The 15,617-nt window shown below is 35.8% G+C and overlaps 1 protein-coding gene across 1 annotated transcript in view; it reads right to left on the bottom strand.

Moving 5' to 3' along the window:
* Positions 1–15,617, bottom strand: part of LOC123233655 (liver carboxylesterase 1-like) — a 70,185-nt gene that overhangs the window by 38,466 nt on the left and 16,102 nt on the right. Inside the window, exons 4-5 of the mRNA XM_044659717.1 lie at positions 14,711–14,844; positions 8,319–8,472 (exon numbers count right to left, since the gene is read on the bottom strand). Coding sequence (XP_044515652.1) covers positions 8,319–8,472; positions 14,711–14,844 — 288 coding nt within the window. The remainder of the gene's footprint in view (positions 1–8,318; positions 8,473–14,710; positions 14,845–15,617) is intronic.

Genomic DNA, 15,617 nt, shown 5'->3' with positions numbered 1-15,617 from the left:
TCACTAAAATGAAGTCGACCTCTGAGTACTAGAAAAAACAGTGGAGAACACTGAAAATAGAAGATAAACATAGCAGTTCCTGTCTCTCAGCAAAAAAGACAAGACTCTCTCTCTCTCTCTCTCTCTCTCTCTCGCTCTCTCTCTCTCTCTCTCTCTCTCTATATATATATATATATATATATATATATATATACTCAGATATAATTACATCAGATATAATCACTGTTTTTACATAATTGTCTTTCTTTTTTTCACAAAATAGACTCAGACTGAATGAATGAATGTAAACTAAGATGGCCATAATGTAAAAACAAAAGTAACTAATAAAACATTTGAAAATAAAATAATTTAGTCAAAATTTTGACATTTCACCCAGAATAAATGAGAGTAATACTGAGAATTGAGTCAAGAAAAAGATAGAGCTCTGAAGGACATCCATAATTATTAGATAGAAAAAGATCCAAAAAGACAGATAAAGATCCAAGAAAGGATTTTGAGAAGGAGCCTTTGGATAGGTAAAAAAAGAATCAAGAGGATACAATAGGAAAACTCAGTGAGGAGAAAATATGGGGATAACTGGGGGCTGGGGTGGAGAGGGGTCGAAAAGGGGTACTGTGAGGATGACCACAATGTTAAATGCTTCAGAGAGTTTAAGAAGAATGAAGGACCTCAGACTTAGCCCTTGAGAATCTTTGGTAACTTGGTAGAAAACAGTTTCAGTATAATGATTAAGTTAGAAGCCAGATCATGGAAGGAATTAGCAAAAAAGAGTGAGAAGAAAAAATGCAGTAGCAGAATACAAAGTGAACTCTTTTTCTAGTTTTAGCTGAGAATAGGGCGAGATTACAGAATGACCACTTCCAGAGATGTTTGAAAGAAGAGAAAGTATTTTTTAAAATAATTTTTATTTTTTAGAAAAGTTATCGTGATTACATGATTCATGTTCTTACTTTGCCCTTCACCCCCCAACCTCCCCCTGCGCCATAGGCAATGCACATTTCCATAGGTTTTAACATGTGTCATCAATCAAGACCTATTTCCAAATTGTTGATAGTTGCATTGGTGTGGTACTTTCGAGGCTACATCCCCAATCATGTCTGCCTCAACCTATGTGTTCAAGCAGGTGCTTTTCTTATGTGATTCCACTCCTGTAGTTCTTCCTCTGAATGGGGGTAGTGTTCTTTCCCATAACTCCCTCAGAATTGCCCTGGGTCATTGCATTGCTGCTAGTACAGAAGTTCATTATATTCTATTTTACCACAGTGTATTGGTCTCTGTGTACAATGTTCTTCTGGTTCTGTTCCTTTCACTCTGCATCAATTTCTGAAGGTCTTCCCAGTTCACATGGAATTCCTCCAGGTTATTATTTCTTTGAGCACAATAGAATTCCATCACCAGCATATATCACAATTTCTTCAGCCATTCCCCAATAGAAGGGAAGACCCTCGTTTTCCAGTGTTTTTTTTTTGCCACCACAAAAGTCACGCCTGTAAATATTTTCATACAAGTCTGTTTATCTATGATTTCTTTGGGGTAAAAAACCAACAATGGCATGGCTGGATCAAAGGACAGGCAATCTTTTATAGCCTTTGAGCATAATTCCAAATTGCCTCCATAATGGTTGTATCATTTCACAATTTCACCAGCACTGCATTAATGTCGTAATTTGGCCACATCCCCTTCAACATTCATTACTCTCCCCTTCTATCATTTTAGCCAATCTGCTAGATGTGAGGTGATATCTCAGAGTTGTTTTGTTTTGCATTTCTCTAATTATTAGAGATTTAGAACACTTTCTCATGTGCTTATTAATACTTTTTATTTCTTTATCTGTAAATTGCCTATTCATGTCTCTTGCCGATTTATCAATTGGGGAATGGCTTAATTTTTTATACAATTGATTTACTCCTTGTATATTTGGGTAATTAGACCCCTGTAGGAGATTTTTGTTATAAAGATTTTTCCCAATTTGTTGTTTCCCTTCTTATTTTGGTTGCATTGTTTTTGTTTGTACCAAAGCTTTTTAATTTTGTATAATCAAAATCATTTATTTTACATTTTATAATTTTCTCTAACTCTTGCTTGGTTTTAAAATCTTTCCTTTCCCAGAGATCTGACAAGTATACTATTCTGTGTTCACTTAACTTATTTATAGTTTTCCCCTTTATATTCAGGTCATTCACCCATTCTGAATTTATCTTGGTGTATGGTGTGAGATGTTGATCTAAACCTAATCTCTCCCATATCGTTTCCCAATTTTCCCAACAGTTTTTGTCAAATAGTGGATTTTTGTCCGAAAAGTTGGACTATTTTGGTTTATCATACTCTGTTTTGTTTATGTCACTTACCCCAAGTCTATTCCACTGATCCTCCCTTCTGTCTCTTAGCTACTACCATGTTTTGATGACCTCTTCTTTATAGTATATTTAATATCTGGTACTGCTAGGCCACCTTCCTTCACATTTTTTTTCATTATTTCCCTTGATATTCTTGATCTTTTCTTCTTCCAAATGAACTTTGTTATACTTTTTTCTAATTCAGTAAAGAAGTTTTTTAGGAATTTCATAGGTATGGCACTAAATAGGTAAATTAATTTGGGTAGAATGGTCATTTTTATCATGTTAGCTTGTCCTACCCATGAGCAATCAATGTTTTTCCAAATGTTTAGATCTAGTTTTAATTGTTTGGAAAGTGTTTTGTAGTTGTTTTTGTATAATTCCTGTGTTTGTTTTGGTAAATGGATTCCTAAGTATTTTATATTGTCTATGGTGATTTTAAATGGTGTTTCTCTTTCTACCTCTTGCTGCTCTAATGTGTTGGAAATGTATAGAAATGCTGATGATTTATGTGCATTTATTTTGTATCCTGCAACTTTGCTAAAGTTGTTGATTATTTCTATTAGCTTTTTAGTTGATTCTCCAGGATTCTTTAAGTATACCATCATATCATCTGCAAAGAGTGATACCTTAGTCACCTCATAGCCTATATTAATGCCTTCAGTTTCTTTTTCTTCTCTAATTGCTACTGCTAGTATTTCTAGTACAGTGCTAAATAATAGAGGTGATAATGGGCATCCTTGTTTCATGCCTGATCTTTGGGAAGGCTTCTAATTTATCCTCATTGCATATGATGCTTGTTGATGGTTTTAGATATATACTGTTTATTATTTTTAGGAAGGGTCCTTCTATTCCTATACTTTCTAGTGTTTTCAATAGGAATGGTTGCTGTATTTTGTCAAAGGCTTTTTCAGCATCTATTGAGATAATCATGTGATTCTTGATGATTAGCTTGTTGATATGGTCAATTACGTGGATGGTTTTCCCCATGTTGAATCATCCTTGTATCCTGGTTTAAATTCCATATGATCATGGTGGATAATCCCCTTGATCACTTGCTGGAGTCTTTTTTCTAGTATTCTATTTAATATTTTTGCATCATTAGGGAGATTGGTCTGTAGTTTTCTTTCTCTGTTTTTGATCTACCTGGCTTTGGAATCAGTACCACATTTGTGCCATGAAAGGAATTTGGTAGGACTCCTTCTTTGCTTATTATATTAAATAATTTGTATAGTATTAGGATTAGTTGCTCTTTGAATGTCTGATAGAATTCACTTGTGAATCCATCAGGCTCTGGTGATTTCTTCTTAGGGAGTTCTTTGAAGGCTTGTTTAATTTCATTTTCTGACATGGGATTGTTTAGGTCTTCTATTTATTCTGCTGTTCATCAAGGCAATTTATATTTTTGTAAATATTCATTTATATCACCTAGATTGCTATATTTATTGTGATATTATTTGGCAAAATACTTTTTTAATGATTGACTTAATTTCCTCTTCATTAGAAGTGAGGTTTCCCTTTTCATCTTTGATACTGTTAGTTGGGTTTTCTTCTTTCCTTTTTTTATTAGATTGACCAGTACTATGTCTATTTTATCTGTTTTTTCAAAACACCAGTTTCTATTCTTATTTATTAATTCAATAGTTCTTTTACTTTTGATTTTACTAATTTCTCCCTTGATTTGTAGTGTTTCTAATTTAGTTTTCATCGGGGGATTTTTAATTTCCTCACTTTCTAGTTTTTTAAGTTGCATGTCCAATTTATTAATCTCTGTCCTCCCTAGTTTGTTAATATATGCAATCAAGGATATAAACTTCCCCATGAGTACTGCCTTAGCTGCATCCCACAGAATTTGGAAGGATGCCTCATCATTGTCATTTTCTTCAATGAAATTGTGGATTGTTTCTATGATTCCTTCTTTGACAAATTGGTTTTGAAGAATCATATTATTTAATTTCCAATTAGTTTTTGATTTTCCTGTCCAAGTGCCCTCACTAATTATTATTTTTATTGCATTATGATCTGAGAAGGTTACATTTATTATTTCTGCTCTTTTGCATTTGTTTGCAATGTTTCTATGCCATATTACATGGTCAATCTCTGTGAATGTTCCATGTGCACCTGAGAAGAAGTTGTATTCCTTTTTGTCCCTATTTATTTTTATCCACATATCTATTAAATCTAATTTTCTAGGATTTCATTCACCTCTCTATCTCTTTCTTTTTTTGTTTTATTTGTTTAGATTTGAAAGAGGAATATTTAGATCTCCCACTAGTATGGTTTTACTATCTATTTCCTTCTTGTGCTCTGTCAGTTTCTCCTTTAGGAATTTAGATACTATGCCATTTGGTGCACACATGTTGAGCACTGTTATTTCCTCATTGTCTATACTGCCTTTTATCAGGATGTCATTACCTTCCCTGTCTTTTTTAATCATATTTATTTTTACTTTGGCTTCCTCAGAAATCATGATCACTACTCCTGTTTTTTTTTCTCATTCAAAGCCCAAAAGATATTGCACCAACCCTTTACCTTAAACTTATGCCTACCTCATATGTGTTTCTTGTAGACAACATATGGTAGGCTTTTGTTTTCTAATCCACTCTGTTATTTGCTTCCATTTTATGGGGAAGTTCATCCCATTCACATTCAGAGTTATAATTATCAGTTGTGTATTCCCCAGCATTTTGGTATACTCTCCTAGTTCTACCCCTTCTTCTTATGCTATTTCCTTTTAAACCAGTGATTTGTTTTAAACCAGTAACCCTTGTCCCTTCCCTTGATTTACTTCCCTTTCCACCCCATTCCTTATTATTCCCCTCTTTTCATTTTTAAGGCCTAATGAATTCCCTCAGCCTTCTCCTCCCCTCCCTTTTTTGACCTCCCAACTCCCCTGCTCCCCTTGGTTTATCCCTTCTGACTTTCTCAGTAGGGTTAGATACAGTTCTATATCCCAATGGATATAGCTACTCTTCCCCCTCAGAGTTATTTCCACTGAGATTAAGGTTTAAATATTATCTCTTAATGCTCTCTTCCTCTCCTTCTTATAATAATAATTGTCCCCTCCACTTCCCATGCCCTCTTTGTGTTTAATAGAATATCCTATTTTTCTTATACTTTCAAGTTTCTCTTGGTGCCATCTACTATTCACCACTCTGTTTCCCATCCACCCCCCTATCATCTTAGACCATTTAGTACTCCAACCTCTCCCTTTGAATAATTCTTTTAATTACTATAATAGCGGATACTATAATACTGAATAGAGTTGACTACAGAGAATTACACAGAATATTTCTCCATATAGGAATACAAATAATTAGATCTTATTGAAGCCCTTAAAGAGGCAAATTTAAAAATTATGAATTTTCCTTCTTTCCCCTCTGTTTCTTATTTACCTTGTCATGTTTCTCTTGGTTTTTGTGGTTGGATATGAAACTTTCCATTTAGTCCTGGTCTTTTCTGTGCAAATACTTAGAAATCTTCTATCTTGTTGAATGCCCATACTTTCCCCTGGAAGTATATAGTCAGTCTTGATGGATAGGTGATCCTTAGTTGTAGACCCAGTTCTCTTGCCTTTCTGAATATCATATTCCAAGCCTTGCTGTCTTGTAGGGTGGAGGCTGCTAGATCCTGTATGATCCTGATTGGTGCTCCTTAATATCTGAATTGTCTCTTTCTGGCTTCTTGTAAAATTTTTTCTTTTACTTGGAAGCTCTTGAATTTGGCTATTATATTCCTGGGGGTTGTCTTTTCAGGGTCTCGTATAGAGGGTGATCTATGGATCCTTTCAATGTCTATGTTGCCCACTTGTTGTAGAACTTCAGGGCAGTTTTGCTGAATAATTTCTTTTAGTATGGATTCCAAATTTCTATTAATTTCTGTTTTTTCAGGAAGATTATTGATTCTCAAATTGTGTCTTCTAGACCTGTTTTCTTGATCTGTGAATTTCTTAGTGAGATACTTCATGTTTCCTTCTATTTTATCAATCTTTTGAATTTGCTTTCTTTGTTCTCGCTGTCTCGATACCTCATTGGCTTCTACTTGCCCAATTCTTGTCTTTAGAGGCTGGTTTTCTGCTATAAGCTTTTGATTTTCCTTTTCTATTTGGTCCATCCTGTCTTCCAGCTGTTTGATTTTGGTCTCCAATTTGCTTATCAATTCTTTTGATTTAGGGGCATTTTTTAAAAAAATTGACCAATTCTAGCCTTTAGAAACTTATTTTCAGCTATAATCTTTTGGTTTTCCTTTTTAATCTGGTCTGTTTGCTTCTTCAAGGCATCCAACTGGTCATTTCTGGTCTTCAATTAGCTTATCAATTCATTTTATTTCTGAGCCTCACTTTCCAATTGGGAAATTCTGTCTTTTAAACTGTTATTTTCTTGCCAGATCTCTTCCATCTTTCTCATAATCTCAGATTTGAACTCTTCAAGAGCTTGTGACCAATTTTCTTTTTTTGGGGAAATTTTGGATATGGTTACTTGTTTGTTCTCCTCTTCTTTGCTCTGTTGTCTGGATTTTTTCTGTGTTAAAGTTGTTGAGTGTTAAAGATTTCTTCTTGTTCTTTCTCTTCTAGAGTTCTTGTGTCTGGCTTGCCATTTTTAGCCCAGTACCATCTTAGCTTTATCCTCACACCCAGGGTCTGTCTGAGTTTTTCAGGCTCCTGAGGTTTTAGGTCAATTTGTTCTCAGGTTCAAGCCTCCTGTTAGTCCCCTTGCTTGTTCCTCTGCCTGAAGCTCCTTTAATAGTCTCAGGGTGTTGCTTCTACAGTCATGCACCCTTCTGTACTGGGTCCCCACCCAAGGTCCATGCCTGCTCTCGGGATCCACTTCTGTACCTTTTGTCTGCTCCTGAGCTCCAGGTCTGTTTTCAAAGTCCAAGTGTCCTTTAGCACCTTGGGGTCTTAAGTCTTGCTTTTCTCAGGAGCAGGCCCTGGTGATGCCAGGTAGCTGCCAAGGACTTAATGGATCCCACAAACTTGCTTTAACTTTTGTGAGCTAGCTTTGGCCCTCTAGGTGGTGTGTGTGTGGGGGAAGGGGTTGCTCAGCTCGCATTTTAGTGAGAGCTATTTTGCCCCCTCATATCATGGAAATGTCCTGATCCCACATACCTTCAATGCTTCACTCTGTTGTGTGGTTCCTTCACTCATCTGGATTGTTTTTATGTCCTCTTGAGGAGTCCTATATGTGTGGGTTAGGAAAGCTTAAGCAGCTGCTTTTTGCTCTGCCACCATCTTAACCCAGGAAAAAAGTATTTTTTTAAAGAATGGGGGACATGTCAGAATTTTTGTAAGCAGCAGGCAAAAAGACAAGAGATAGATAAAGATTGAAGACTAGAGAGAGAAGGCAGATAATGTGGGCAGTGAAAGGTCCCCAAAAGGTTGGAATACCATTCTATGTCACTTAATCCCACATCAACCTACTACTCACGAGTACAATAACTCTCCTTCTAACTTCACAAATTTTGGTTGGTTTATCTATTGGGGATACTTTGAATTAAGTGGACATGGGAAAAAACACTGGATTTGGCATCTGGAGATATGAGGTTGAGTAAACTATAGTCACTTCAACTATCTAAGCCTTAGTTTTCTCACCTTTAAAATGAGAAAAATGTTTGTATTACCTAATGTATGTGTTATCTGAGACGAAAGTGATTTTAAAGTACTACAAAATGTAAGTTGTTGCCATTGTTATAAAAGAATGCTATTTTAAAAAATGAATACATTCTATAACCCATAGATCTTTATTATTAGCTGTCTAAAACTAATCATGTGATATAGCCAATTCTGTGTTTAAGTCATAGATATTTCACTATCTGGTGAACAAATCCACTGCCTTGAGTTACATATAGTCTCTAGCTTACTCTTAGAAGAACAGAAATTGCTGTTTACACTAGAAATATCTGTTTATTGCAGGAATTCTCACCCTGAATTCAGAAAAATCAACAGAACCCTCTGAAACAAGGCATGACACCCAATAATCTCACCAGTGATGAAACACTAAAACCTCCTGAAGCTTCGCCAAAGATGGTCACTGAGCCTGGGTCTCCTCCAAAGTTGGCAATATTCTTCTGGATCCACTGGAGTCCTGCCACTTGGTCTAAGCAACCCCAATTCCCCCAGGCATGTTCATCTCCAGTACTGCAAGGGAAAGGAAAAGAGATATGGATAGATGTATGGATGGATTGATGGATAGATGTAAGGGGGAAAAAAGAATGATAGGCAACAAGTGGCTCCTCTGACAGAAGGTATTGTTAAAAAAATGAAAAGTAGCTTAATATAGTACAGTATAAATAAAATGACTGAGGTGGTGAAGTGCAGTTAGGTTACTCATTGGATAAAGATTCAGGAATTGAAATGGGAGGTTCTTGGTTGAACTTTGGCCTCATGTACTTCCCAGTTGTATGATCCTGAGCAAGTCACTTAAACCTAATTGTTTAGTTATCATCACACTTCTGCTTTGGAGCCAATACTTAGGATTGATTCTAAGAGAGATGGTAAAGGTTTTTTTAATTATATAGACAGATAGGAGAAGCTTTTTTTTCACATCTGACTTTGATACTTAATTATATAATCATGAGAAAGTCACAATATATCTACATTTTATTTTCCTAATCTGTAAAATAATTAATAATAGCACCTACCTCATAGATCAGTGAGTAGTAAGTTTCATAACATATATAAAACATTTAAAATATTGATATCACTATTAGAAATAACTAGTTATATGGTAAAATTTGGAGTAATGCTGATTGTTCATATCTCCAGTGAATCCAGTTCAACTTTTGATTTTGTGATTTTTATGTCATAAATAGCACCTCTGTAATTTGAATCTGTTACCCTAAAAACTATGATCCTCAGCAAAACTACAATTCCTGGCACCCTACTCACTTTCTGTCCTTATGTGCTGATTTGGACGGGATATAAATTGGTTAGAGTTTCGTGTCTAGCTCTCTTTCCTTCCTGTCATGGCTTTGGTGGAGTGGGGATTTTTGAGCAGGTAAAAGAAACTTAGTCACATGGTTCTATTTTGCTAGATAATAAACTTTATAAAATATAATACTTGAAGTATTAGATATTAATTTAAATTCTACATTTATGGCAACCTTGAAGGGATGTTTAGAACCCTTGATTCTCTCTGAGTAGATTAGTTTGAAAAGAAACCACATTTCTCTTCACTGCCTGGGTGGTCCTTGCAGAGCCATTGCTCCTGTTCCTCCTGCTCCTCCTTCTGGTGCTGGTACTGATCTTATTACTATTGTTGTTTTGCTGTTATTGTTGTTGATTGCTGCAGACAAGCTGGAAGTAATTGGAGCCAATCTTCAAAAAAGCTGGGAAAGTATAAATCCTTCTTTCCCTTACATTGCCAACACCTGAGTACTCACTTGCTACTTGCCTTGGAAGCCCAGGTGTTTTTCCCTTAGGCAATAATTAGCCTCTTAAAGGGTTTTTATGTGAGGAGAGCTTGTACCCTCTTAACCCCCTCTCCACATGGCAGGGAAAGCAATCTATTTCCTGGTGTTTTTACCCCCTAGTGGACAGGGGAAGGAAGGTCACTTTACAGTGTGACACTTCTAAGGTCCAAACTACAGAGAGGAAGTAGAATTGCAAGCATGGCCCACTCTATAAAAGGGCAGTGCATTACCTATCTCAAATAGCTCCCAATTTTATTATATCTTTTTTTCCAACTATTCATGGGTGCATTGGTCCTTGTGATTAGCTTGGGTAATCCTACAATTCAGGAGGAGATTCATCTCTCTATACCCCCTTGCCATTCTGGCCTGCCAAGTCTCTCCAATACATCCAATATGGTATTCCTCCACACTATGTTCAGCTCTTAATTTTCCTTCACTATGGGAGATCCCAGAGGTGTGATCAAAAGGAACCTAGATGGATGATACTGGGGAGGGGAAGGAACCTTAAAAAGTCTGGAGGTAGATTTTAAGTCTTTTCAGACTCCATTGTTTTATGAGAAATCTCTGTATTAGAATTGGAAAAAAGAACTCTTGAATTTAGTGCCTGTATCCTGTCACATACACTGTATTTGCTGATTGCTTGTTTTAAGATTTTATTTTATTTAAGTTATGTTACACTGAATCATTTTAAGTTACTGTGTTTTGAAAATTAGCTATATGTGCTGTTACATTGTCTTTATTTGTACTTCCTCATATGACTAGACTGGAGAAGATACCATTGTAAAAGTACCTTTGAGTTGTTTGTAACAAGAGGTAAGGGTTCATTTAGTCACTGAAGTGAAGTGCTATACATTATTCCTCACCTCTGCATTTATAAAAATGTGATGGATGAGACATATAAAGACATGCCTTTTGCAGCTGTTACAGTCTCATACCAAAGGAGCTGGGAAGATTTTTCTAGGCACCATGGTACCCCTGAATGGCTCCAAAGAGGGAGCATTTTCCATGAAGCCTAGTAACTTCTGGATGGTTTTTAACTCTTCAGATTAATCTACCTTCACCAGAATGATCTATATTCTTAGTGATGTTTCAGACCCAAAAGGTTTTCTTGAATTAGTTGCTATACTACTGTTTTTTTATAAAGCTGTTTTCTTAGTGGAAATTAATGTATCCTGAGTTGATCCATGTCTTTGTCAACACCTTTTTCAGAGGGGGATTGTATAATTGTCATACAATTCTAGTTTTATAAAAGTTAAGAAACTAGCTACATCCGAGAACACAGGAAGTGAACTGCTTGGAGAAGGCACCATGGAGATGCCTGCAAAAACCTCACAATGCACCAAAAGATGCAGAATGAACTTTGGGTTGTAGTGAAATTGAACTGGGGGTGCTTGAACACATTTATTTTGTATGTATACTTATGCCAAAGGGGACTACCCTCAATTGGCTTTTTGTCAATGTGCCTAGCAATCATTGGTTTTGTTCTCTTTCCCTTTTATCCCCAAATTATAATTTATAAGTTGGTTATGCTTACATAACCAGTCTCCCAAAGGATCCCAGGGGGATTGTGTAATTTGAATCTGTTACCCTAAAAACTATGTTCCCCAGCAAAAATGCAATCCCCAGCAAAACTACAATTCCCAGCACCCTATTCACTTCCTGTCCTTATGTGCTGATGTAGACAGGATATAAATTGGGTGGAATTCCATGTCTAGCTCTCTTTCCTTCCTGTTGAAGCTTTGGTGGAGTGGAGATTTTGAGCAGGTAGAAAAAATTTAATCACGTGGTTCTATTTTGTTAGATAATAAACTTCATAAAATATAAAACTTAAAGTCATGGATATTAATTTAAATCCATCCTACACAACTTCTTTACCTATTAGATGTAAGAATTATGAAAGTAATGAAAAGATCTTCTAATTTTTTTATTAATTCCATGACCCAGTTCATCTCTTGGATACTTAATTAAAGGTTGATACCTCTAACAGGGCCTGGATTAAATTCCCAGGTTTTTAGTGTCCAAATCTTTCCCATTCCCAACCAAACCTTCTTAGTCCTTTTTTCTCATGTGATTTACTGGCCTGGAATATTTTCCCCATCCTCTATATGTGAAAATTTTCAGTTCACATCCTACCTACTCCAGGAAACAAGGATACCCAAGTCCATAGTGATTGTTTCCCTCCTCTGAATTCCAATAGCTAAGAATTATTACCACTGGAACCTCTCATTTGACAATTAGCATAAACTGCTTTGCCAGTATTTGATATGGAGAGGCAGAATGTTTGGACTGAGCAAAGATATACATATGAACCAGAATTGTTTTTCTGGAATATGATCCAAATGCTTCACTTAATCCTTTATTTGGTCCTTAATTTCCTTTGTGTACTTCTTCAATCAAATAAGATCTTGAGGATATGGAAGTTTCATCCATCAAACCTCAACATAACTCCTGCAGCCTTATTTTGGGTGAAATCCATGGAATATATTTGGGAGACATATTATCCCAAACAGAGATATAGTGGAAATATATTAAAGAGAACTTGCTAATGTCTCTGAATACTGTCTAGACTAATGGACTATAAATCTGCACTGGAAAAAAAGGAGAGGATTATGATATTCACTGACATGCTCATAGAATGAATCTTTACCTGTGTTCATTCTGCTTACTTTTGCTGACTGCTTGGCTAAGTATAGAGGCTCATTGACTCAGCAATTATGTACAGAAGGAGAATGAGTATATCCTTGTGAGGGAGAGAATTTCTAACCTCTTCATCTTAATAAAAGGGGGAAGAAAGCCTAGTAGATGACATCAAAGAAGGGAAGTCCAGCACATGACAGCAAAGTACATATAGTTCAGTAACCACCAGCCTGGTAAAAAAGGTAGAGAGAGACAAAACTAAGTCTAGCAAAGAGTAGAGTCATGAAACCAATGTAGCAATCAACAGAGATGTGTCATCTAACCATTCAACCAAAAATTTTAAGAATATACTATATACCAGGCACCAGAAACAAACAGTTTCTATCCCAAAGAGATTAAATTGTATGAGTTAAACTCATATTTAAAGTAGAAGTACAAAATATATACAAATCAAATGAAAGTTTATTTTGGAGGGATAAAGAGGAATTAGCCAATGAGGAGAACAAGAAAGGGCCTATGTTGGAGATGATAATTGAGGTGAGTTTTGAAGGAAGCAAGATATTCCATCTATTAAATGCCTTCCTTTTGAACTAACTCTGTCCTTTGTCTGACTAGTAAATATAAAATATTGGTGGTAACTCATGAGTTATGACTTTGAACAAATGCAAACCCACAGAATAAGACTATCAAATCAAATCAAATAATCTCAGAGTTCAACTAGGGCAGCTCCATCAATTTGTAGTAATTTAGGGTTTTTTTGGGTTTTCTAAAAGTCTTTGTTTCCTTCTTGATTACTGCTTTATAATACAATTACTAATTTGTGAATAAATAAAAAAATCCCTAAAGAAGATAATCTAGTAAAATATAGAATGAATATACAGACTTTTCCAAATTAGTTAGTTATGCAATTGTCAAGTATAAGATAGAATATTTCCCCAAAACAGTGTCTGGCCAGAAGAATTGTTTTGTCCAAAGTTACATAAAAAAGTAGTAGAAGAACTAATATTTGAATGCAGAAGTGTTTTAAAATCACATCCTCTGACTCCAAATCCATTATATTTTCTGTGACAATTTACTTTACTATATTGAATTTGGAGGAGATTTAATTGGAGGAATTAGATTACTAGATATATGCTACTCTGGGAAGTCACATTTCAAACAAGCCATGATGGCCCAAGAGGTGAGTACTTTCTCCATAATGGACTTGGTAGAAAAGACAAAACATTTCAGTAAAGGCCTTTACTTAAAGCCTTTCAAAACAGCCAAACCTCATATTTAACCAGCATTTAATTTTTTAAAGTATTTAAGGAATATTTTGTATTCTGTAAGTAGCAAAAAATGTTTTGACTCTAGTCTATCTGCTTTCTCATCTATCTCTCATACCACTGCCTTTGTAATATTTTTTCATGCTTCCCTTAGTTTTCAAACTCCCTCTACCAAAAATAGTTTAGTGATTCCTATTTTCCTAACAAATAAAATTCTGACCCTGGCATTCCAGCTTCAGGACAACTTGACTCCAACCTCACTAGTCAGGCTTTTCTCGAATTATTCCCTTTCACATGTCTTCCATTTCAGTCCTACTTGAATGTATTGTGTCCCATTTTCTTATCTTGGTTTCTCCTGTCTTCATTTCTTTACTCACATATCCCTCATGCCAGGAATGAACTCTTCTTTTCTCCCCTTAAATATCTGTACAAGTGTCTCTTTTCCTTTCAATCTCAAAAAGTAGGTGATACCACTTCCATAAACCTTCCCTGGACATTATTCCCTTTTATATCAAATGGAATTTTCCCTGCTCAAATTTCTCATGAGATGTTCACTTGTTTTTTTTTTCTTGCTCTCCCAAGTATCATATCTATGTGTTTAGTTCATCTTCCTCCCATTAGTAGTCTTGCTTGAAAGCAAGATTACTGCCAAGCCCATCTTTGTCCAGCTCCTCCTGGCAATCCTCAACCAATACATATTGGGCATTTAAAATATTTGTTCAACTGAATTCTGTAGTTTCCATAAAGAAGGTATTCAATACGTACAAAAGGAATGAGTGAATATATAAAGAGTCATTAATCCATTCTTACCACTTATCACTTAACAAAGACCCTGTCATGTCAAGGATATTACATTACAATAGGCCCAGACATGTATCAACAAATTAATGCAGGAGATAGAAATATTCTCTGTCAGAGTGAGTTAACTACACTCATGTTTTTCAAAGAGAATTAGAGAATTTTAGAGATGGGAGATTGGGAATACCAAAGGGAGGATATATCACCAGCCCTAGGGACACTTCTTGTTCTGTGTCGGTTGAGTTTTTATACTTCAGTTCTTACCTAAAAAACCCCAAGATTCCAAGGCGGTACTGAATGGTAACCACCACTACATTCTCAAAGGCTGATAGGGCTAATCCATCATAGGTTGAAGCCCCACCCATAAACAAACCTCCTCCATGGACCCATACCATCACCTGGGAAATGAAAGGGAAAATTCTTTTAGTACAAGGAACCTGGAATTGAAAAGAACCCCAGAAAACAAATGTCCAGACTACCCAGACCATGTGATTTATTTAACCCCATTTTTTAGGAAATTGGTGTTATATAGTAGAAATGGCATTGGAATAGGAACCAAAAGACTTGTATTCTAGACCCGATTGTACCACTAACTTGCTCTGGGACCTGAAGCAAATTATTTCCTTTTTCTAAATACTAACTTGTTGATCTGTATAATGATTGTGACCCTTAAACTCTTTTCTAGGTCTGATATTCTGATCCCATGTTACTCACTTCAAGGAAATCTTTTTTCATGCATTCATTCATTCATTTCACTCAAGAATATTTGTGAAGGTACTTTGTAAATGTCAGGCAATCAGTCAATCAACAAGTGTCCATTAAGCATCAATTAGGGATAAGACACTGTGCTTTGTGTTGGGAAACAAGGACAAAACCAGTTTCCATTCTTAAGGGGCTTACATTTTGAAATGCAAGAGAATGTATACATAACTAGATATATGCAAACATGTAAAGTTAAGGCAATTATTTTGTGGAGGACAAGAAATTGAAAAAATAAAGACAATATATGTGGTATTTAAATGGAACTCTGAAGGGAATGAGGGGTCCTAAAAGGTAGAAGTGGGGAAGGATTGTATTCTAGGTATCAGTGGCAGCTTGTGCAAAGACACAAAGATGGGAGGAGTTAACAGGTCATGACTCCAAGTCATAACCAACCTTTGCTCTAGATTTC

The sequence above is a fragment of the Gracilinanus agilis genome, chromosome 2 (genome assembly GCF_016433145.1).
Source record: "Gracilinanus agilis isolate LMUSP501 chromosome 2, AgileGrace, whole genome shotgun sequence".
Classification (NCBI taxonomy): Eukaryota; Metazoa; Chordata; class Mammalia; order Didelphimorphia; family Didelphidae; genus Gracilinanus; species Gracilinanus agilis.
The sequence above is the reverse complement of the archived record's forward strand: the minus strand, read 5'-3'. Positions and strand labels throughout refer to the sequence as shown.